The 25,033-nt window shown below is 38.0% G+C and overlaps 1 protein-coding gene across 24 annotated transcripts in view; it reads right to left on the reverse strand.

The window, feature by feature from the left end:
• Positions 1-25,033, reverse strand: part of DLG2 (discs large MAGUK scaffold protein 2) — a 995,744-nt gene that overhangs the window by 322,407 nt on the left and 648,304 nt on the right. For all 24 annotated transcript variants that reach the window (XM_057396723.1, XM_057396722.1, XM_057396721.1 and 21 more), the window contains one exon: positions 4,013-4,137. In XM_057396723.1, the coding sequence (XP_057252706.1) occupies positions 4,013-4,137 (125 nt within the window). The remainder of the gene's footprint in view (positions 1-4,012; positions 4,138-25,033) is intronic.

The following is a 25,033-nucleotide window of genomic DNA, read 5'->3' on the forward strand; positions in this document are numbered from 1 at the left end:
AGCTAAAGTAATCAAATCTAATTATTTTTTATGCCATGAAATTATTTCCTATATATTATAAGGACATCATAAAAGGTTGGACAGCTTCCTTTATTTTGCAAGATTAGGAGTTATGTACTTAGCTAAAATGCCTTCTAAGATCTAAATTTTGCAGTGTATTGGTTCTTGTACTAGTCAAGAAATCAGTGTATTTTAGGGAGTGTAGCATGTAAACATAGTAGTTATTACTTCCTTAAAGGAGGCAGTGGAGGGAGGGGGACCATCAACAAGACACAAGGAAACAGAATGAAGCTGCATCCAGGGAAGTTCAGGTTGGACTTTAAGACATAAGGAAAAGGCTCTTAATTGAGACGGTGGTTGGTCACTGGACCAAGCTCCATAAGGAGGTGGTCATGGCATCAAGTCTGTCCAAGGAGCATCTGGGCAATGCTTTCAGTCATACTGCCTTAGGCAGTCCTGCGAGGGGCACGGAATTGGACTCTATGATTCTTACGGGTCCCTTCCAACTTGAGATATTCTCTGATTCTGTGCCTTATGATTAATATTTGGAAGTTCAAGAAGGCTCCCAAACCCAGGAATTTTTATTAAAATGAATGTAGTTTATAGTGGCTCATAATTTTTACTCTTCTTTAAGTGTAGATGTGGGCCATGAGGTGACACAAACTTACGCTAAGCACTATACTTACTGTCAATAACAATACAGTTCTCTAAATGAAAAAAAAAACACATGAATTTAATCACCTTTGTTTCAGGCTCATAAATAGGTTTTATATATAAGAATAATCTACGTAATCTGAAAACAATTCAAGATTCAGGTTGGAAGGGACCTCTGGAGGTCATCTAGTCCAGCCTCGTGCACAAAGCAGTTCAGTCACATTGCTCAGGACTTTATCCAGGTGAACTCTGAGTCCCTCTGAAGACAGAAATCCCATAATCTCTCTTAGCTACCACTTACAGGGGCCTCAATATCCTCATTTAAAAGACTTTTTTCTTCAGATCCAATTGCAATTTCTGTTATTGCAAATGTGACTGTTGCCTCCAGTCCTTTCTCTGTGCATCTCTGCTGACCTCAGTCACTGTCCTTCGGCACTGCTGACTCAGGTGCAAATTACAAAATCACAGTACCGTTTAGGTTGAAAAGCACCTCTTGAGATCACCTTGTCAAACACTCCTTACTGAAGAAAGGTTAGCTAGAACAGGTTGTCCAGGAACATGTCTGGTCAGGTTTTGAGCACTTCTAAGGATGGGGATGCCACAACTTCTTTGGGCAACCTGCACCCAGAGTCAGCCGCCTTCACAGCAAAAAAGTACTTCCTGATGTTCAGAATTCCATGTGTTTTGTTTCCATTGCTTATTGCCCTGTCACTGATCAGTACTGATGTAAGTCTGGCTTCTTTGTCCTCATTCACTCCCATCAGGTATTTATACCTGATATTTACGTACTTATAAATTGCGCACTGGAGAGTTATTCCTTCCCAAGTGAAGGAAGTTGTATTTGCTTTGGTTGGACTTTCATGAAACTCCACTTGACCTACTCCTCCACTTGTCAAACCATATATACACATAAAAGACTTGTAAGCGTCTGTAGCATTAAGTCCATTTCGAACAGGTCGCTTTCACAGTCTAGCTATTTGAAAAACTTCACTCAGCTAAGTTAGATCAAAGGAACTTCATGTAAAATGCAGCAGAAGTGATTTTATGGGCTTTTATGGTTTAAAAGCAGACAGTAGATATAGAAGCCAATTCAGACAGTCCACAGTGCTATATGGTATAGAGTAACTGCAGGCAGAGTCTGAGGCAAAAATGAACACAAGAAAGTACTTCTGTCCATAAACACCAATCTTCTATTCTCAGGTAATTCAAAACTGGGCTTTTGGTAGGAACCAAGGTTATTGTTATTCTTGGCACATGTTACTGCACAATGTTGAGCTTGTGTTCCTATAGAGTGGCCTTAGCTGATAAACTGTTATGTAAAATTAATTACCATACAAGTCAGCAGAGACTGCCCCAGGGTGGCTCTTCTCTTCAGTGGCATATCAGTAATGATCACTGACAACTACATTTTCAGGTGCTCCTAAAACATGTGTTTTTGCTAGCATTGTAGCAAAGTGAAATCCACTTACCCGATAAAACAAGGAAAGAATGAACTTTTGTAAAATCCATGTTTACAAATGAGAATAGGAAAAACAACCAAGCCAAAGAGATGCTTATCAATTATAAAATTATGCTAACAAATGCAATACTCGAAGAATATTATCTTAGTAGCAAGATAACCATACTTGCACTACTAAACTCTTCTTACAAAATACAAACTTTGCCAGGTCTGATCTTAACAGAGATTCATGAATTGCATTAGCATGCTATTTTTTGTGGGCTTAGAAGGTCTTTCTGTGACCTTTCCAACACAGTATAATATATAATAATAATGAGTTAAACTTTCAGTAGTTAATTAGTATAGAAATGAGATATGAAATATTTAATTTCACACAAAGATAGCACAACAAAACACTGCAATGGCTTCTGTCTTCTTAATAGCTTAAATTAAAAAAAGCTCTCAAAAATAATTAAAAACTCTGCTAAAAAGATATTATTTTTTGCAAGGGATTCTTTCTTATTTGTAGAAAGGTAGATACAAGCTTAAGACCCCCCTATGCTGTTCATCACATCAAATTTCATAGCATGATTTCAAAATCCATCCGTTTCCTCACACTTTGTTGCATGAACCACATCTGGCTCAATGCAGACATTTATGGTATAGTTCACTACAGATGAACTGATTGAAGAAACTCATTTTCATTTGAGTCATCAGTGAAAATGCAGGGCCTTTTAAGATGTAATTCTTTCTGTTCTATTTTAGGCACTGACTTTAGGATGGGATGAATCACAATGTAGAAATGCCTAGGTTTTTCTTCACTGGGATTCTCTAGGATGACTAGCTTAGGGGTAGACAGCTGCATTTTAGTCACAAAGTTACGAGAGATTATTCCTACTCCTTTTCTCTAAAATCTTATTTAGAAGGTGAATCCTTCAGGCACTGCCAACCACCATGACTCCTTATCACTATCACAGTAAAAATGTTTCCGAAATCAAATTACTAATCTAGCATAAGAAATATCCAAAATTTTCTCTAAAAACTGGACAACTCCCCCTACTTTTAACTCTAAATTAAAGGAAAAAGCTTTAGGAAAAAAGTTATTGTGACCATCTGGTCACATTTCATGAATTGTAGACCATCTGTTTTTGGCAAAGTCTCCTAGAGCTTAGATTCCAGGGCTGAGATCATGAAAGCTTCAAAATTGTATCCCAAGTCTTTCCAGCTAAATGGCCTTTTAGAGCATCAGCAGTCTTCATGACTGACAGATGGATGGCAGCCTCTGGGATAGATGGAACCCCTTCTGCATGCAGTTCATAAGGAAAGAGAAGCACAGGCACTTCTGTTCTTCCTCTTTTTTAAGAGATGTGCTACCATGTATTTGAGAAACACAAGTAACCTGTGTGTCCATCTCAGTGACAGACTGTTCTGGAAGTAATCAGAATATAAAGCATAAACATCGCATCCTCACAGAGCAAAAAACCTTTGGAAACAGCAGTAAGCACACCTCACTACTGTAGCAATAGTACTGTAGTTTGGGAAGTCTTGATAGCCTTAAAATATAACACCAAGCATAGTTTTTCAGCCATGAACATACAAAGACCAAGCAGAGAAGACTTCCATGCTAATATGCCTGTTTCTTTGTCCAGTTCCCATCTTGCCTTTGGTAATAAATGAAATGACTGGTACAAGGATGGAGGTGGCACCAGCAAATGCCCCTTTCTTTATACAGGACTTAACTAACCTTATTGAATTGCTTTAAGCTACTTTAGTTAGCTTTCCTATCTTAGCAGAAAGGATACTCTGTCACATCTTTTACTTCCCCTGACTCCATGAAAAACCCAGTTGGCATTTGACTCCTAGACAATGATTTATAATAATCATACATTTTCTTTCCAAACATACATAATGAGTTTTTACCTGAGTCTTCCATCCTCTGCTGCAGCTCCTCCTGGTATAATCTTAGTAATGAATATCCCAGGATCATCCCCAATGTGTGGGTTATCTGTTCCTCCAGCAATACTGAACCCCAGGCCAGAATTCCCCTGGAGAAATGAAAGAAAGTAAATGCATCAGCAGATGCTAGATTTCCACAGCCCTTGTTTGCGGTGCACGAGCAAAGTATCGTTGCTTCCTAAAGAAAGCACTTGATTTGACAGCTCCAAACTTGAAGGCAGGTGACTCACTCAGAAATAATTAATTGTCAGGTAAAGAACAGAGGCTGTGAACACAAAGATTTCCCAGAGTTAATGGCAGAGTTAATGGATGCTCCTACAGAAACAGGATTTGACCTAAATCTGTTTTCAAAAGCAGTCACATAAATTAGCATCTGAACTCCAATATGAATTTATCCAAGTCATTGAGAGCTAGAGGCTAAAAACACTCCATGGCTTTGAAAAAAGGCTTTAAAAACCACTGCTATTTAGGAGCAGAAGCTGTGAATAAAATTTAGCTCTGAAGTATTTTAGTGCACTTTCTGTTGAAAAGTGATCACTGCTCGAATTCACATGCTTTAAAAAAACCCAGCTCTGCACAAGAAGACTGTTTCTTTCATCTTACTGATTTGCTCGAATGAAAGATTTGAAAGCGATATTATGAGAGTCTACTTAATAATCCTACTTATTGCTTCTACATTTGTGAGAATATAATGAAAGATAAATAGACATGACATACATACATATGCTGGCAAATTAAGTCACGGTTTTTCACCTACAACTCAACCCCACAATTCAAACCCTGCTTTGGACGTATATGTTAGTCATTACCCTTTTCTGTATAAACTGACATAATCTTTTGCAAGGGATTCTTTTTTATTTGTAGAAAGGTAGATGCAGGTTTAAGACCCCTTTATGCATCTTAAAATTCAACACAGTACTTCATCCTTAAACTCTCTCTCACCCCAAAGTATTTTTATAATTAGGTATTTAGGTTTATCAGAGTGATATAACATTACTGATACTGCAGAATTTGTACAATACTGCGAATGGAATATGTTCAGAGCATTAAAAATGCTTTTATCATTTCATGATTTCAAAGTCTTCTCAGACTACCGGGAGTTTCTTTTCTTCACTGCTGCTTGTGAACAGGTATCCAGCTCAGTCCTTGTGAGAAGAGTTATTAATAAAAATGGCATCTCTATGTATATATTATTATTATCATTATTATTTTAAAATTTAAATCAAACCTCATTTCTGCATTTTGGAACAGTATTTCAATTAGTAGGTCAGGCGTAAAGTGCATTTTGTGTGTGAAAGCCTGAATGTTGGCTGCCTGCAGCATGTCAAATTCCCCATTCTGTTATCAGTATTCTACATTCGCAAGCGATGCAGTTCCTATTACTCAAGAGATGCACATGCAATCTGCAGCTCTGCTATCAGCATATACTTTTGAATAAATTTTCAGTACTGAACTGATTTATAATCATAGAATCATAGAATAGGTAGGGTTGGAAAGAACCTTAAGATCATCAAGTTCCAACCCCCCTGCCATGGGCAGGGACACCTCACCCTAAACCATGTCACCCAAAATGTCACCCAAATTAATGACTATCTACAACCTTTATGGTGCAGTAGCCACCAGAACACTCCACAGTGCTGCTGTATCTTAAATAAAGCAGGTTTTTTTTACTAGCATGGACCTAAAAATCCTTAAACTTCAGAATCCAAGGAGAGACTTAGGACTACACATATCTTAATGCTTCTCAGCTAGCTATAATATGAAAAACATTATAATACTGAAATACTCTGTATATATTTTCTGTAGAGCTAATAAACATCTTCAGGCCAGCATTACAAATCTTTGATTTAATCTCCCTTTCATAGAATCAAAGAATCCCAGACTGGTTTGTGTTGGAAGGGACCTCAAATTTCATTCAGTTCCAAACCCCTTCCACTAGACCAGGTTGCTCCAAGCCCTGTCCAACCTGTCCTTGAACACTGCCAGGGACAGGACATCGTCATTAAGATCATCTCAGATTCAGGCTGTTTTCCCAATATTTTAACACATACTTAATTATACAATGCACTCTGTACCAACATGCACTCTAAAAATACCATAAGAATATTTTCCTGTAAGGTTTTCTATATGTCATATAATGAAGCTAATCTTTCAACACATGAGAATGAAAAATGTGCATTTATATGCATTTCAGGTACCCTGGAACAACAGCCTTAAAACACTGCTAAAATCAAGAGCAAATTTCTAGAAAGTTTAAGTAAGTAATACTTGATTTTTAAGGATATAAAAACCCCAGCTCTAACCCCAAAAAATAAATAGTTTTATTCTTCATTCCAAAGGAATATGAAAAATACGCAATAATCTGCATTTCTGAATAGAGGTGGATTTCCAAATCCCTTAAACCTTCTCTTGCTAGGGAAAGAGGAAGAGCAGGGTAGCAAGGAGAAATCTGGACATAATTCTTAGTTGGTTAAGGAACACAAACAGCTATATCATAATAAAAGAGTATGACTGAAGAGCTTTAAAAACTATAAAATCCTGCCTGTTATGTAGTGTGTGCTTAGCTGTTACAGTTCTTCACATAAAATTCATCAGATTTCTTAGCACAAAATAATTTCTGCAAAGGTTTCACGCTTTCCCTGCTCTCTTTTCCTCCCACGATCCTTTTTTCCATTAACTTTTTAGAGTTAAAAAATAGAGCAATGCTGACTGCAAGCAGTGTTGTGGTAAAACTGCTACAGACTTCTCAGAAGAATCAGTGCTACCCCTTGAACTTGTATCCATAATCATGCATCTGTTATACAGCAAGACTATTCCCTTAGGAATAACCTTGTAAAAGCACAGGGTAGCATTCCTAACTGGCACTTTTGTATCCAGAAAATTTCAAGCCATTACTCTGCCTGCAGTTCTTGACTTGATCAACAGGATCTACAAGCTGTCAGACGCTAGTTGCCTCGGCAGGTAGGTATGTCCCCGTAAGGCTTTCCTGCACCAGAACTGTGCTGAAAAAAGCCAAAAGCAGCATTTTTCACTGTGGTTCTTGAAGGGTCTGCATTGGCTACATGGAAAAATATCCTCTCTCTGCATTTCAGCTCATGGCCAACAATGCTAAAAGCACAGGTACTGGTGGGAAACCGGCCCTTTAAGAGACTTGGGGTGAAAAATTCTGGCTAACAGCTGCTGTACTTCAGTTCTGAGCAGCAATACTGATGCACAGATCTCTTTTCTACCCTTACGCTTACTAGTGCACAGGTTCATCAGCATATGGTTGTTATATTAAAATCTCATTGTAGTTGACAAGCTGTAACTTCAAGTTCCAATCAAGTACTGTCTGCTAACATAAGGCTTCCTGAACCTTTCTGCAGGGGTTAGTTCTCTGCCCTTTACTTTTTGCAATGCCTTTGTCCCCAGTCTGGAAAAGAAGAGGGTGTTAATTATCTTCACGGCTTTTCTTAGCATTAGTTCTGTCTCCCTGTCATTTCATGTTAGCCAGTGGAAACATCTGCCTTCCCTCAGCCCAAAACAACAGCTGAACCATCACTTAGCCACTGCATTTTCCAAGGTGGAACATTCAACGCTTTCTTGCATGCTGACTCTTATGTTTGGGAGTGGTTCCCCATAAATATCAAGTTAATTCACTGTCCTCTTTCCATTCCAAGCCTTACTTCTCTTGGATGCTTACAAAGCAAGTTAACAATGAGCTCAGAGGCCTGGTGACAATGCAGATAAGTGCTTAATAAGAACTAATAGCAGCTGATACAGAGGAGGTGTAAAACAGAAGTCTTCCTTTGGGATACTCCACTGATACTTTTTAATTGAGATTCATATTTAGGCCTAAACATGCTTGCCTGCTTTCTTTAAGGATTCTTGAGTAGAAGAGATTTAGGCAAAAATCCTAACACATACGTAAGGGACAAAAAACTCTGAACAAGTCTCAGACCTACTAACTTTAATGGCATGCTCAAACATCATTGTTTGCATGTACAAATATATAAGGGCCCAGATTTAAATACTTTTACATTCAATTCATGTTAGCTAAATTATCTCTTGACCTAAATCTTGCCATCTCTTTGTCCAAGTTCTCCATTGCTACTACTATAAATCTCAGATTAGTTACTGACTATACCGGGAAATTTAGAATAAAATTACTCAGCAATAGATGCATGATGTATTAGATGTGGTTTTTTAATTGGCAGTTCAGTTTCTTACTAGCTTCCCCACCTTTTGTTGCAAGGCCTCAGTCATGCACGCAGCCTGACAAAAGGCTTAGCATAATGCATGCCCAGTTTGGCTTTAAACCAAGTTGCCTCAGTTTCCTTCTATTCATGCTCTGTATCTCATGTTCCTCAGGGATCTACCATCAAGCTCAAAGTGCTCTCTTGGCTCAGCCTTACCTTTCAAGCAGAGAGACTTAAGTCAAACTACCAAATCAAAGTGAATTCTTCGTGGCCAGCCCCGAAGTCTCCTTCCTGTTCTCCTCCAAAGAGAAGGTTGGTACTTAAGGGTTACTACACCAGCCTGACCCCTTTATGTGTTTCTCAGACATGGCTTTGCACCTCCACAAGAATCAGCTGAGTTCCTTATAGCACAGGCTAATAAGCATGGAAGAGGCCTGGCTGTGATTCTTTTGGCCCTGGAAGGGCAGACAACCTCCAACAGACACACAATGTTATTTCAGATGAATGGTGTTCTACCTTCTGCCAACACTGAAACACAACACTTAGGGTCAGAATAAGACGGTGGATGATTCAATGCCAGGGAAAGAAAATAAAACTTGCAAGTTGTGGCCAGTTTGAATCTCTTCCCTCAAGACTTGTTACACTGCCAACATAAAGATCATAAAAACAAGGTAAGAATCCCCAACGGGTAATAGCTTTGGGTAGCCAGAAGGCTGTGAGAGCCATCTTTCTTATTTAGCCTTCCATCTTGCGTTCCTCTCCTTTCACACACTACTATAACATACAACAGTTTGCATCTTCACAGGTTGCAGCAATTTTAGTTTCCCAGAAGTGCTCCACGCAGACATCCATGGAAACAGAGTTAAGTCGACAGCGAGAATTTCTGAAGTTATTTTCCCATGACTACTCTCTGTGGATGACAGCTCTCCATGCACTTCTACAACTGATTTCCTCCTTATTGTGCCTTATTTTCTTTCTTTTTCTCTGCTTGAGAGCTGCGTTTTGCCTCAGAACAGATTCTGATTACAAATGATGTAAAATCATTCAGTCTTTACCAAAATCATGGAAGAATGTAAGTCCAAGAAGAAGAAATGAGACCAGAAATGCCCATCAAGAGCAGACTGAGTTCTTCCCTGTATAAGGGCCAAGTGATTTGTACTTTACCATAATAGATATACTGCAATCACATAGAAGTTGTTTTCCATTTCTTTTTTATTTTGTTCTAATCAATAAGGTGAGAGCAGAACTCACACAGATGCTTTTGAATGACTTAATTACTTCAGTGCTCCTAAAGAATTTCTGATCATCTTCTGAAGTGACAAGGTTTTGAAGCTTTCTGGCGCTTAATTTAGGAACAAAATAAATACCTGAACGGCACAGAATTTGCCTATTGCTGCAACCTCACCCTGCCATGGCAGAGTTCCAGGAATCCTGTTTGACAGTGCCTCAGTCAGAAAACAAGACAGAATGAGGAACTGCATTTCCCAGAGGTTGAAAGCTGTTTCAGGTGTGACACACACTCCCACAGCCTCTATTACTGAAATAATCTTTGTGTTTGTAGGCTTTTTACTTTAAGGTTTAATGCAACTCTTTTGCTCAGCTGTTTAGGAATATAAGTTAGTGTTAATAAAGCTGTAACGTGCTGAACTATGCAAATAATAAACAGTAGAATGCAAATAAAACCATTGACCTAAGTCAAGCCTAAAGTGCTTTCCAATGAATTCAAGGGTTTTGTCCAAGTAAGAACATCAAGTTTCCATCACATGAAATTGTTTTCCTGCTCCATAGTACACTTAAATCCAAACACAGTATCAGATATGCATGATAGCTCTTCCATTAGGCCCTAAGAAATGCTGCTTATCAGTAAATACAAGAGTCAACACAGAACCTTTTTGTAAATGAAGTATTTAAGTCCATTTGTGAGATCATGTTAAAGACAATTTAAGTTCCTGACCCTTGCTGCCTTTGTAAGCTTGCACTTGTTGCTACTTCTTTGCTGGAAGCTGTAGGGCTTAGGGAAGAGAGAATAAAGTAAAAGGGCAGTAACAATACGCATCAGCAAAGTTCTGTAAACTCTTGAACAGAAATGATAGGGGAAAATAGTTATTTAGATAATAAATTAAACTATGATTTGTAATTTGATTCTGTTCTCTAGAATTTTGAGAATTAAAAAAAAAACACCTTTTGATAAACCACATGTTCATAAGAAGCAGAATTTTATGTATTAGAGAAAACACAAACAAAACCCACTGTAAAATTTGACCTCAAGGCTAGTTCTTTTTCCCTGTAGGCTTCCTACCTCTTCTCTGGTCTTTAAAGCCAGATTTGTGGAATGCTTTTCTCTTCCACATCTTTTACAGATGGCTTTAAAGTACGAATCGGTGCCTAAACTTGCAGTTTTTGTCAGAGCAAGTTTAGTCAGGGGAAAGATCACAGAATGATAGCTGACTCATTCCTAAATATAATATTTCCTGTCTTCCTGTACTGCAACTTTCAAAGACCCTACCACCTTTGTTACCTGATACTCCTTACAAAGTTGTCTGGTGAATTTTGCAATGGGAATTATATGCTTCAGCTTTTTAAGTGCACTAATGATCTGTAGGTTCGATAGATCCTAACCTTTGTTTAATCTAAGCAAAGCTGGCTTTCTCTTGTTTACGTAAAATTTCAACAAAATTTAATACAAAGGTAAGCTAAATCCTCTGAAGTCTTGGGTTGCATTTGATAGAATTTCAGAATTTGACATACCGGCATCAAAATCCCAAAGCTTTTCAGCTTTGGCTGCTACAGGCAAGGCACTTTCTCACTCTGTGTAAGGAATGCGCACTTTTCTAATGGTGGTATTGGTTTAGGAATCATGCTATTTTTGTTAAAAAGGAGATTTACAAGTTTTTTCTTTTCAGTTCTTCTGATGCAGTACCTTCCTGTTGCTGTGAGGAAATGTTAATTCTTGAACTACTGTTGAGTTTACTTCAGATGGTGGAAAACACCTCCCTTACTTGAACGATGAAATATACTCTGAGACACGTCATTTGAAACTTGACTTTTTAATAGATTTTCATAAGCTTTTTGTATCACTTGTTTTCTACAGATATTCAAAACAGCTTGGCTGGAGTTCTCAGCACATTTTAGTTATATCCAAAATGAATCCCTCACAGGATATGCTTTTGATAACATAAGCTGTTTTACAAAACAGCAGTACCTGAGTCCTGGCGAAGGCTGCTAACACCTCGGGCTCCCCTTAGAGTTCTCTCAGAATACATCCATTTCAGATTAAGAAACCGAAGCACTTTCTCCCATGAGAGAAATCCCATCACCACCTCCTTCCATAAACCACATTCACCCTTGTTCTACAATATTAGGTTTCTCCAAGCATGAGAGAATGAAAGCTGAGAATGAGTCAAGCTTAGAAAACTGTAGGGAATTAATTTGTTTGGCAAGAGACAGGAGAAAAGAAACCACCACTAAGGGCTGTGGGGCAAGCAGAGTGAAACGAGTTGTGTAGTCTACAAATGAGACAAAAGATTGAAAACTCTGGCCCTAATTGACAGTCATGGGAGGATTAGATACAGACCAGGATTTGCAGCTGCTCTCAAATAGTTCTTCACAAGCTCTTTCTTATCTTTTTCTCTGTGTTAAAGCAGATACGATTACTTAGTTTGGCAGCTAAGATGGTTATATTGAGGGAATACCTCTAGATATATCAAGCCAAAGAAGAAAATCAGATTGCTGGAAAGATCAGCGTGCGCTAAGTACTGCTGCAGACTTTGTTCAATAATATTTTTCTCCACACAGTACTTATTACCTGAAATATACAACTCTCTTTTATTCAATTGACAGTGAAGGAATACAAGATGTTTTCTACCCTTCACTCAGCCATACTGAGTTTAACGGTATACGTGCAGTGGGGGCGTTTTACCTATCACTCAACAATGCCCAGTTCACACAACCACATTTTAAACAGCAGCTTAACAAGTTAATGTTTCATCCCACTGGAATGAGCAGGTGATTTGATAATATGCAAAACACTTCCACTTAATTCAGGATTTGATAGGTTATGTTTGTTGAACCCACTTATTCAAGGCTCTAAAGTCTTTAGGACAGGATTCTGCTTCGCAATTCTTTCACAATCAGGCATTCATAATAGCATTGGTTTTATATTCTAATAATACATAATAAATAACCAAGCCATTTCCTGCCATAAAGTATGGAGTTCCTTGGCCATCTCCCCCTCTAACACTAGACCTTTCTAAACCTGCTACATCTAATCCTGTCTATAGAATTAAATCATTCCTGCAATGTGTTCAGGTATTTGCGCATGCTATACTATTTGTACTGTTCTTCTATTGTGTTTTACCCAGGGCTCAAGTTTCAAAAGCCTGAATATCAAAGCCACATTACTGTTTCATTCAGAGAACGAGGACATTTGCATATTTATCAGAGTGCTGCTGAACTCTTTTGTACTTTCAGATCTACTCAAGAGTAACATGATTCATGAAATTCTCACTTCTCCCACGTATGCTGGCACGCTCCCCAGAGTCACAGTTTTGAGACTTCATAGTTACATTATGCTCCATATGGTACAGATTTCTCTCTCACACAGTGCCATTTGTTGTTTTCAAACCCCTTATCAGGTTCAGCGCATTCATTACAAAACCACAATACACACGACTACAACTGTTTCGTATGCTTGCTCTCACTGGTTATCTGTAGAGGGATATTGTTGTCTCAGCTCTGCCAGATGAAGAACAGCATTCAAGAAGGAGAATTTTAAAATATGATCCAACAGATTTGGTTTTGCATAATGCACATGAGATTTACAACACTGAAAAACAACAGACCTAGGCAAGGAATGAAACTGCAACCAAAGTGAAGCGATCCCTTGAAAAACGTTCGACATCCTCTGCCTGTATACAGATTGATGCAAAAGAACAGATGTGAACTCTCTTCACATTTGGTTTTCACTTTTCCATTCCTATTAAGCTGACAGTAATGGCTTCTGAGCTGCATCCATGCACACTTGTCTCTTCAATGTGTTTCTTGTCCTACTTCAGTACTATCTGTAGGGAGTCTTCCCCCGCACCATATTGGTGTCCTCAACATAAGAAGGGCATGGAGCTGTTAAAGCAAGTCCAGAGGAGACCACGAGGATGATCAGGGCCTGGAGCAACTCCTGTCCGAAGACAGGCTGAGAAAGTTGGGGCTGTTCAGCCTGGAGAAGAAAAAGGTTGCATGGAAACCTCAGAGCAGTTTGCAGTATCTAAAGGGGCCTGTAAGGATGCTGGAGAGGGACTGTTCATAAGGGACTGTAGTGATAGAACAAGGGGTGATGGGTTTAAACTTAAATAGGGGAAGTTCAGGTTAGATATAAAGAAGTTCTTTACTGTGATGGTGGTGAGGCACTGGAATGGGTTGCCCAAGGGAGTGGTAAATGCTCCATCCTTGGCAGTGTTCAAAGTCAGGATGGACAGAGACATGGGCAATATTGTCTCGTGTGAGGTGCCCCTGCCCATGGCAGGGTGGTTGGAACTGGATTTTCTTAAGCCCCTTTCCAACCCTAAATATGCTATGATTCTATGATCATGGGAGCACATGGCCTTGACCATTCTATCTCATACAGAAAAGTTAGGCAACATGTATCCTCTTTTAGCTAGCTACATACAACGGAGAGAAGCAAATGTCACAGAAAACGCTAATGAGTAGCTGAAAAGTAGTATGGGAGAAAACTAAATATGCAAAATGTTTCATCAAAAAACAGATGCATGTTTGCTGGGGAAGGGAAATGCTGCTTCTGAGGACTGAAAAATTTTTTCCATGTCATATTGTGTCACTCCAGGCTAGGGCCAGACTTCTCATCAACCAGACTCTTAGAGCTTTGTGAACTCCCAGGACAACACAATCAAAAGTGAAAAATCAAATCAAGGAAATGAAAGCACCCACTAAGTGATAATAGCAACCAGACATAATGAGGGTGGGGAAGAATTGGGAGTAAAGCACTAACAGGACTGAAAGAATAACAAAGCTTATTCAAGAGACAGGCTACTTTCAAAACTTTGACATGATCATCAGTGAAGCTTTCACAATGCAATCAGCTGCAAAAACTGAGGGACTTAAGAAATGTTTAAATGAACTCTCTGACAGAAGTAGAGGGTCACGTTCTATACAAGGACTTAGGGAACAGAGAAGAGATTTTACTGAAGCTATGGAAACCAACAGGGTTTCACCACACAATGCTAGCAATCAAATAATGAAGAAAACTCCTACTGATGACTTCAGTCATCAGGATGACACCTCTTATCCCTTTTGGCTGATAATCCAGAGCTATGAAAACCTCAATGAGTGTCTTGAGACTATGTGGGAACTCCTTGGTTATACCAGTTTGCAGCTCTATGTCTTTGCATTGAAAAACTGCTGCGCACCTAAATGGGTTTATTTGGACAGATTGCGCAATCACTATAGCATTGCTTTCTAAAGCACTTAGGGGAATTTGAGATCCCTATAGTATTAAAAGTGCTGGAATAAGCCCAAGTTCTAAGCTACTGTCTAAGTTATTGTTTTCCATTTGACTGTCACATTAACAGATAGGAAATGAGTATATTTAGTTGTTCTCATCTTGTGATTTGGGGGTTTTAACATATTCTTTAACACATTATAACCCAACAACTTTTTGTGCTATGTTTCTTTATTGAAATAGACATATGCTTAATAATTTAGATTGAAATTCTGGAATGTTTACATTGATTATAACATTTTGATAACATTTTCTTTCCAACTCTTATTCCATCCTGCATCAAAGGAAATGCACGAGTAGAGCTCTTAATTTGCCACCTTATTCAAAATCATGATCTTTGGGGAATGTAATCTGGAAGATAAAGCTAAACTATTAATGAACTAAAAGGCCTTAAGGCTTTCAAGTTCAAGCACAAATCCTAGAGGCAAATGACTTGCAAATTCTTGCTACTACATGATTTACCCTGGCATCACTGCACTATTCTAGTGGCTAAGCATGAAGACTTTAGAACTACTTTCTCTTTTAATATGAATTAAAGCAAACTTTTGAAACACTTTCTTATACTGAATAACACTTAAACCTTTTCTTTCAAGCCCCATGATGCTCAACTCTAGATTTCACTGAAAACAGATACAAAGAAGGATAAATAACACAAAATGGGATTCATTCTTCTTTGGTTTTCACAAGCGCACATCTAAATCTCATCGTTTTTCCCAACTTTCTGCTGACCCTATTTTAGTGTAACATTTCATTTTAGTGTTCATTTTGCTTCTTATTCTTAGTAAACCTACCTACCTATGACCCTGAGCAGTCTGACACAGCTCTAAAGCTGTCTGTTCTCTGAGCAGAAGCTTGGACTAGATGACCTCCATAAATTCCTTCCAAACTGAATTATTCTCTGCTCATATGAAATACCAGTGTCATAAACACAAAACAAGTTTCAAATCCTGCTGGCAGCCTAGGAATAGTTCAGTCCCTAAAAACTTCCCTTCTGAATTTTGTCATGATATTGAAATGTTTGACATGGATATCTCCCTATAAAGCTTCCTTTCCCAAGATTTCTACAACTTGTGTAATTTTAACACAGTTCTCTGAAATTAAAACAAATTAATTTTTATTACATGGGAAATGTATAGCTCCTTTACATTAGAAAAAGCAATTTTACAGGTGGTAGAGTTCTGAATACGCTATGGGCATGTATAAATAAATACACACACAGAACACTGTGCAACAGAACCACACCACCAGTCCCAACAATATCCATATAATAACATATAATACCAGATATTACTTTTTGTTGGAAATTCAAAGGAATTCTGAATTCCCATGTTCTGCTTCAGATATGTGTCGTGGTAATGAATCATAATGAATCATATTAGAAATATCTAAGATAATAGCAATTTTGAAGTTTAGTAATGTTATTTTAAAGGTGGCTGTCAGTGATTCATTGGCAAAGAATAATGGTCTTGTGATTCATACAAAAAGAAAGTCCTTTCCTCCCCAGCTGTACAGATGCCACTTGCCTTTTTGGAGCTCGTAGGAAGACAGGCAGGGGAGCAGATGGAGGCTAAGCCAAGATTCCCACCAGAAGAATGGAAGTCAGACTGGAAGTTGAACAATGTACACTTTTTAAGAGGAAAAGCAAAAGCCAATAAAGACAGTTTCACTTGATCTCACACTCTATGGAAAGATCACAGCCCAAGATGCCTCTGGATCAAACACAGATGCTGCTCACACAGATAAGCCTAAGTACAGCAGTAAGTCTGATGAGTGGAATTTTCAGAAGAATGAACCTATTCCTATTGGTGTCTGACAGAATTACCACCTACTTAGAAAAACCCACAGACAGGCCACAAGTAAATGCTTTCGAAAATCCAGTCTTTTATCTGAATTCCTACAATTTCAGATCTACTTTTCTTAGTATTAGCAGTAGCTTTTGCGTCACTAAAGACCTTTATTTTTCATTCATTTTCATTCACCTCTCAGGAATAAGGTTGAAATTCCTGTTATTGGCAGCATCCAAACCCATGAGTCTACTTCTAATGTGTTCCTGGAATATATTACACATTCACTGCCACACACAGTAAACTAATAATGCAAAATAAAACCTGAAAGAAATAGCCCTTCAGAAAGGGGAAAGAACTCTGTGTCTATACTTTAGCAATGCAAATGGATTTGAAGTTTTACTCATAAAATAGTCACAGAAAAATAAGCAGTGTGCTCCTGATACTACGTCCTCCTACGCTAACTTTACTTCTCCCTTCAGAGAAGGAAGCAGTTTCAGTAGGAAGGAAAAATATGACTAACTCAGCATTTGTGAGTACCCCTAGCAGTGAACCCTTCCCTCTGTTTTACTCATGAACATGCATATTAACCATTGCCATTTCAAGACCTTTTACTTCCCATACCCTCCTCCTAAAGGATAGATTCTCGCATCCCCTTCAGAGATAAGGAATTGTGGTGGATTTTGAAGCAGGACACTGAATGTTACTTTACTGACATCCTAAAATCCTCACGAATAACACCCCTAAAATCCTGATGCATAAGATCAGCAGAATATATGCAGCTGTAAGAATAAGGAAAGATAAACCTATCTTTTTTGGATGATTGCACATTTTTGCACGAAATAGGCGGCATAAATATTACCTGGCTTTTAAAACGTGTTCAGCAGAACACCTTTAATTAGGCTAGGCATGCTATGTACCCTCTATATATACTGTACAGAAAGAGACACTTGCGCATTGCAATTCATCAACATGCAAATTGGGGCAAGTCAAAATGTTTCACATATATTTATCAGTTGCAATCAACCTTCATTTAATAGTTTCTTAGTCCTGGAATGCAATTTGTACTCTAAAATGAGGGATAAAATTGAGGTAAGAAAGGGTGTTAAAAAGCAAGAAAGAGAGAGAACGAGATCAGAATAACCAGCAGGTTGGTGCTGAGGAACTCATCTGTGCTGCAAAACCTGAAGCGAGCTACTGTTCTGGAACAGGCATCACCGGGGTTTACATTTCAAAAGAGAGCCTTAATCACCAGGCACACTATCTCTGATCTAATGAATATATAATTTTATAATCAAAGTGGAACAGGTACAACAGGAGAAAGACACACCTCAGCAAAGCTAGGCATTCATCATGGACAAATCCCTGTGTTACACATCAGGCAGAGGAGGCTTGTCAATCCTATTTTCCCACACCCTGCATAAGTATTTTTATGATGATTGTGAATCCTTTTCCTTTCACGTTACATATTTCCCTCAAGCAAACTCGTAAAAGATATCTACCAGTGTGCAGCAGAAGTAAAAGGTACCTCCGAAAAAGCTGGTGACGTTCCATTTCACATCCAGCCCTTGGCCTGCCATCAGTGCTATACAGCCAAGGGTAGAAGCAATTAGGAGAAATCATAGTTGGTACATTTGCTGGCTTTTCTTAAGACTCCTGGTAATTCACTGCAGGGATAGTAGGTGTTAACCCAAAATATTTCCCACCATGATCCTATATTATTTGTATTAATACATATTAAGTATTTATTTTTCTCTTGTCTGATTTCAAATCCCATTCAAAGGCCATTTTAAGCTTTAAACATCTCCCCATTCCCATGATATGCATCAACTTAATGTAAAGTCAAGCATGCATTATTCCATACACATCTTCTAGAGTACACTGTCCTTATACTTTGTAAAATTCAGACTCCATTCCACATCAGAATTTTATGTTGTATGCCTAAGTATACTTGTATAAATCAGCTGCTAATAATGGCAATGTTCTTATGAAAGCAAGCGGGTGACTGCATTTTCTACCTGAAATAAGGTTTGTCATTAAAATTCTACAGTTAGAAAATGAAGTATACATTGTCATTGCTATGTAATCTACTTGATAGCAAATGCCTGTGAAAGATAAAAATCCATCAAAGAAAAATCACACAGAATTCATTTTTAAAGTCCATTAAAGTTTGTCATTGTCTCCAAAGTTATCCATGCAAAAGTGAAAGACATTTGTCACTGAGAAACCAGAGGGATACATATAAACAAAATCAAAAGAATCTTTCCACTGAACAGCACTTCACACACAGGAAGCCTGGGGGAAGTATTGTCATAGACGATAACATAGAAAGTGGCCAAAATATCCAGGGTGTGTATGCTCTTGCTTTATGCCAAAGCTGACTCCCAAGGAAGGATTTAGTTTATGAATAAAAGCAACAATCAGTTAGTTAACAGGCAGCTTTTAAACAGACAAACGGAATGGCCATTAAACGCTGGTCTTAAGGGAAAAAAACCTTGTTAAATATTTGCTTTCTCAGTCATCAGATGTGGTGGGATACATGAATAGGGAAAGAGGGGACGGTGTTCTATCAATTCTACATCCATCACTTCAATGCTAATCCCAGCTTTCTCTATAGCGCAATGTCACTGCCTTAGAAACATCTGAAATTATAGTTGTGGTGCCCATCACGTATAGACAAGATTTCAATAAAGTAACATGAAATCTTTAATTTCTGGCAAAGGCTTTTCCTATGGTGAGAAATTTGGAAATATGGGGGGGGGGGGGGGTGTCAGGAACATATCCTGACCCTTTTTTTCTTGATTCCTTTAAAATGTAAATTTAGGTGGGATGCTTGGCAATACAGCCAGTATCAGTTTACAGAATAATCCTGATGCATGTGAATCTCCCCCAGATCTTTCCCTCCTGCAGTCACTTCCGTGAGTAAGGATTTATAAAGTTTAAAAGCATTCCCTCTTACAACATGGAGATAGCACAACAGGACAACATAATAATGGGCCCATAATGATGGGCAAGTATTAGCCTGTCCCCAACACTTATTCAAGATTCAGAAACACGTAATGGGTTTTGCCTATTTTGAATTATCACAGCTATATGCATCGGTACAAAGAGAATAAGAGATGCCAATGCATTCAATGATCTCTTTTAAACCACAAAAATATAAAACTGCAAAAGAAATTATTTTATAATTATGCAGTTATATAATTTTTAATTCTGATTAAAAATTCAGTACAGTGATGCAGAAACTTTAGTTACTCAACGTTGAATTCATTTACAAAAATACTAATATGGCACAATGTGCATTACAATTAGTGCAACAAGTGGCTACAAGGAAATTCTCTTAGTAGTAGAATTCAAAATATGCTATCAAAACAACAAACGTAAAAACATTACTTGGGTATGGAATAATATCAGATGAACTTCTGAAGCTTTTGATAGTGAATTAAAAGCTTTGCATGTAACTCTACTAGAGAAGACTTTAACTTTAGCCTCAAGCAACTGTTAGGTCTGTGCCAAAAGCTGCAGCACAATGTGGGATTTTAGAGACACATTTTTACATGTAAGTTAATATTACAGTAGACAAGCTGAATGCTTGAGCACTTAGGTAAAAACTATTTGACTTGGCCCTTTCTAATAAGCCCAATTTTACAAATGCCCCATCTTTAAGCCTTCCTCACCATGACGTGTGTCAACACTGAAGTGAGGATGGGATATGTCTGGAATCACCTCCCACCCTCTGCTCTCCCAAAGTGCTCAATAATAATTTTGAGAGAAGATGCTTTCAGAGCTTTGCTTCATTTAAATCCAAATGTGTCTGCAATGGACATTTTAATTATTTTTAAAGAGTTCTTTTCTATTTTTATACTTTATTTTTTAAACTGCTAGCACAAAGATGAAAATCATTATGACAGATAACAGCATCATCTTCTTTTCAACACAACAGCATGGCATACAGAGAGTAACAAGTCAGATTTCTTCATCAGAAGCATTGAGACAACACAGCCAGGAAAGCAAGAAAATTTCAAATCCAAACTTAAGTTTGCTCTGCATTATCTGTGAATGCATATTTGTGTGTGAGTCATTCACAGAGGGTGAACCAACAGCACAGACAGAACAAGTGCTATGAATACCAAATTTCAAAGTGTATGGTGTTTATCCACCATCTGTGATTCAAGATTCCCATAAATGTATTTCACAAAAGGTTTCAAATTTAAACTTACTGTGTTAACTTATGAAATGGTACAAAAGGCGACATTTGTCTTCATCTAGTTTAACTGCAGAGTTCTCCAAACAGGGCACTGAATTAGAAGGGGGGTTATTTTTTGTTGGGTGAATAAAATTGAAAGATGGAAACATGATCAGACCCCTAGCTACCTCAAAGAATGACACCCCAGTGAACACACAAGATTTCCTCCAGATTTCATATCAAGCTCAGTCACTACAAATAGGTAAAAAGAATAGCCCTATTTATCAGCTTTGCCCATTATAATAAATTAAAGCGGACAGAAAATAGACTCCTTACTGAAAAGTAACAAATCAAATTAAACTTGCGATTTGTACTGGTTCAGTATTAATGTTATATTCCATAGAGCCTCTCCCTTGCCCACCCACTGAAGATCCAGTAAACCAGCTTTTCAAAGGAGCCAGTCTGAAATTTATAAGCTCATGAGAATGCTTAAATCATTAGCAGAAAGTGTTTCATAGCAGAAATGTGGCCAGGAAATACTGTACTGCAAAAAGCAACAGACCGGCATGTACAGAGATACAGCGGCTTCCATAGCTGAACCTTAAGTGAAACTGCTTAAAGCTCTTCCAACTTATGGGGTGAATCCTGTACATACTTATTCCACATGTACTTCTTCTGTCAAGAATAATCACATTGATTTTACACAGGTAAAAAGATTCTGGATCAGGATCCAACTAAATATCATTCCCATACACAGCATCCTACTCTACGCTCTCAGCAGGACAAACTCCAGATTGGTCAGTACTGATCAGTGCACGCTTAGTCTTCAGCTCTGCTTCCCTATTCTTAACAAGGTCATCACAAGATTTTTACCCTCTCCCCAGTGATTAGTAAGACTACTGTGTTGTCTTAATCAGTCCATTCTTCCTCATCATGCTGCAAGTATTTCTGCTTTGCAGTATGAGTAATTGACCCCTACATAACAGTTCTAACACCAAAAATCAGAAGATTAGTTCATCTAAGCTTGCTCCTATTACAGCTGTTCTCAGAACACTTTCATGGATTACTTTCTAGTCTTTTTTCCTGTAAAGGATGTCCATTTTCCATTTTATTCAGTCAGAAGCTAAAATTCCATTTCCTTCAGCTCTTTTTCCATATATGAAGTGTTATAAAAATCTTATCTGACAACTTATAGAAGTAATTTAGCACTTCAGATTTTAGATTTGTACTTCAAGTAATACCTAGAAAGACATGCTGTCTTCACAGGGTTTTTTCTGCATTAGCATTGGTGCACTTATCCCACAGTTAAAACACTGTAGGGTACTGTTGTTGAAGAACAAATCGGTCTTCTGACCAAATAACCCAAGAAAACAGAATGATTTTCCTCTTAAAGTTTAGAAAACTCATAGCGGCTATAATTAAAGTATAAGGCAGTCTTTCCTCCAGATGGTACCAGACTGCATCATCTACATCTAAGACTGTTCAGTGTGAGCTTACCTTTTCAGAAAACCTTTCCCTTTGCTCAGCTTCTCTTCAGCAGAAGATAGAGCAGCTTTTAGAAGCATTCCAGTAGACTGTCCCTGATGGAGGACAGCTGATAACATAGGATATATCACCGCATTCTCTGTCTCTCTTTTATCAGGACTGCTACTTTTTCCTGTTATACATGTCCTGTTTCCATTATCCAAAATGCTGCATCACATTCTGCTTTCACAGCTCAAAAGTAGGCTGTGAGATCTATTCCTATCTTTTATGAGTTTTTTCCAGCAGCGGATGGAGAAGCCAACAATAGGAGTGCTGGAGCACCACTGAGGAACAGAAATAGGTACCTGAGGTACAAGACGATTGCCTTGACTAGAAGAATGTGGGAACAGTGCTCAGGCACACATCACATTACTAAAGTGAAACTAGAATGATTAATAGCGCCTAAGAAGATCCCATATTCCATTGGTGTGGCACCAGCAGCAGTGCAGCCACTCAGTCCTGATGCAATCCTGCCCATTGCTTAAGTAAACTCAGTATTAACCATTTCTGCAAAGTAAATTAATTTGTTCTAGATCTGCTTGCAACACTTCTCTGCTCTCTTAGTCTTGCTCTTTGCTGAACTCCTGTAGTATCACTATTTCAATTCATGAAATTATGATTCTTTCTTCATAATATTTCCTTAAATAAACAAACAAATCTAGCATATTTTTCTGCTTTGCTGAGTATTTTTCAGCAGGTCATTACCGTGTTTTCCTTTTCACTAAGGAAAACTTCTCTACTAAGTCTTGTGCTTACTCGTTTTGGGTTGCTTATTTGGTCTGATGCTGACTTTAATGTATTCAAGCTTTCTTGGAGTGTCAAAATAATGTAAGAAACTGCATTCTCTGTATAATTAAGCCTAACAAATCTAAGGAGGCTTAACACCAGGTCTAGTTAATCAGCATTCAAAATCCTGCTATGTAAACTAGAAACTAATGAAAAAAGGTAAGTTTTAGAGTCTTAGGTTTAATAAATATTCAGTGACTATATCTGTATGTCTTTTTACTTTGGACATCCACTGGTTACACTGCCTTATACAAATATACACCTAAAACCATATCCAGAAAATTTCTCAAGAGAGAATTCTTCTTCTTTCCCCAAAAAGGAATTTTTTCCCCAAAGTACATCAATGCTGACCATCAGATGCTGCACAAAGCTGATTAGAGGAGATACAGAGGGACAAAGAGGACACTTGCAAACACAGTCACACTAAGAAAGGGGACGTGAACTTGTAAGAAGTCTGAGGAAGTCTTTGGGAAGCTAAATAAAGCAAATATGGAGGTGAACATGGACAGGAGGTAGGGAGGAGATCCTGTCTCTTGAGGAGCAGGCAGGAAGCTGAAAGAAAAGGATGAGGGATATAATTCTCAGTGCTAGAAGCATTCATTGTGGTTTTTCTTTGGAGGAAAAAGCAAGCCTCAGAGTAGCCAGACCACAAAACTCCACTGCTATTTGAGGCTTCTGGGTGATGCTATGAGCACTAACATATTTAACATGATAGTCTATAATAAGTGTTAACTTGGTGTAACAACATACAAGCCAAGAAATATTCTTCTCTGGAAACCACACCAACTTCACTTACTCAGGCTGATCCTTAAACAGCAGGGACATACTAACAAAGAAAAAACTGAAGCAATCCTGAAAACCTGTGCTGTTATTGCTTTGTTTTGGTGTCTTTCATTAACGCAGTAACTTGACATCAGCATTTAAACCACATGAAACCAAACAAATTGGGAGAGAAATAAAAGGCAGCATTTCCTTTCTGTTTGACACCTGGGATGAGATGGTAAGAGAGAGAAAAATACTGTCTACAGGAGTCCTGCAATTCTAAAGCAAGTCTAAAAGAGCTCAAGAAACAGCTGAAATTTGAAGAAAGAACTGCCTAGTATTCTTACCACTGGCTGGAGCCAAAGCCATCTTTTGAGCTATGATATATATACACCATAGCTAAGATATATACAGCATGATATATACAGTATAGCTATGATATATACAGTATATATATATGAGGTAATAAATACAGATAAATAAGTTAAAGAGTTTAAAGCTTTTCTTTTTAACTTTACTAGGCCTGCATTAGGCTACAATCAGTTTTGGAAAAGCCTTATGACAAGATTCAGCAAATATTCAAATTGTTAAAATTTGAAACTTATGGTCAAGGGGAAATGCTACTATCTAAGAAAATTCAAACTTAAACAGGGGACGCTCAAACTGAAACAGAGGCAGTTCAGATTAGATTTAAGGAGGAAATTCTTTACTGTGAGGGTGGTGAGGCACTGGAATGGGTTGCCCAAGGAAGTTATGAATGCTCCATCCCTGGAGGTGTTCAAGGCCAGATTGGACAGAGCCTTGGGCGACATGGTCTAGTGTGAGGTGTCCCTGCCCATGGCAGGGGGGTTGGAACTGGATGATATTAAGATCCTTTCCTACCTTAACTATTCTGTGATTCTAAAATTGCTTTTATATTAACTCAGCATATCTTTTTTTTTAATATAACAAAACAGCAGGTGAAATTAATGAAAAATATATTTGTAGGAGGGATCATAGATAATGCTTTATGAAAATATTCCCCTTGGAAAACTACTTTTACAAAAGCATCATGGAGATCTCTTGTATTAGTGCATAGGAATATATGGTCTTGTCTTTCTTAACTTGTTACATCAGGAGCCCCTTTAATTTCAACCATTACTCAGCAGAAACGGGTGAAACTTGGGAAACTTAGGAACGCAGTTGGCAGATGAAAACACACACACTCAAACCTATAAAAACTTGTTTGTGTAAAAATGACTTAGCAAAATAAAC

Source organism: Pezoporus wallicus, unplaced genomic scaffold (assembly GCF_028554395.1).
Source record: "Pezoporus wallicus isolate ANWC-B61680 ecotype Strahan unplaced genomic scaffold, APGP_CSIRO_Pwel_v1 contig_13458, whole genome shotgun sequence".
NCBI classification, from domain to species: domain Eukaryota; kingdom Metazoa; phylum Chordata; class Aves; order Psittaciformes; family Psittacidae; genus Pezoporus; species Pezoporus wallicus.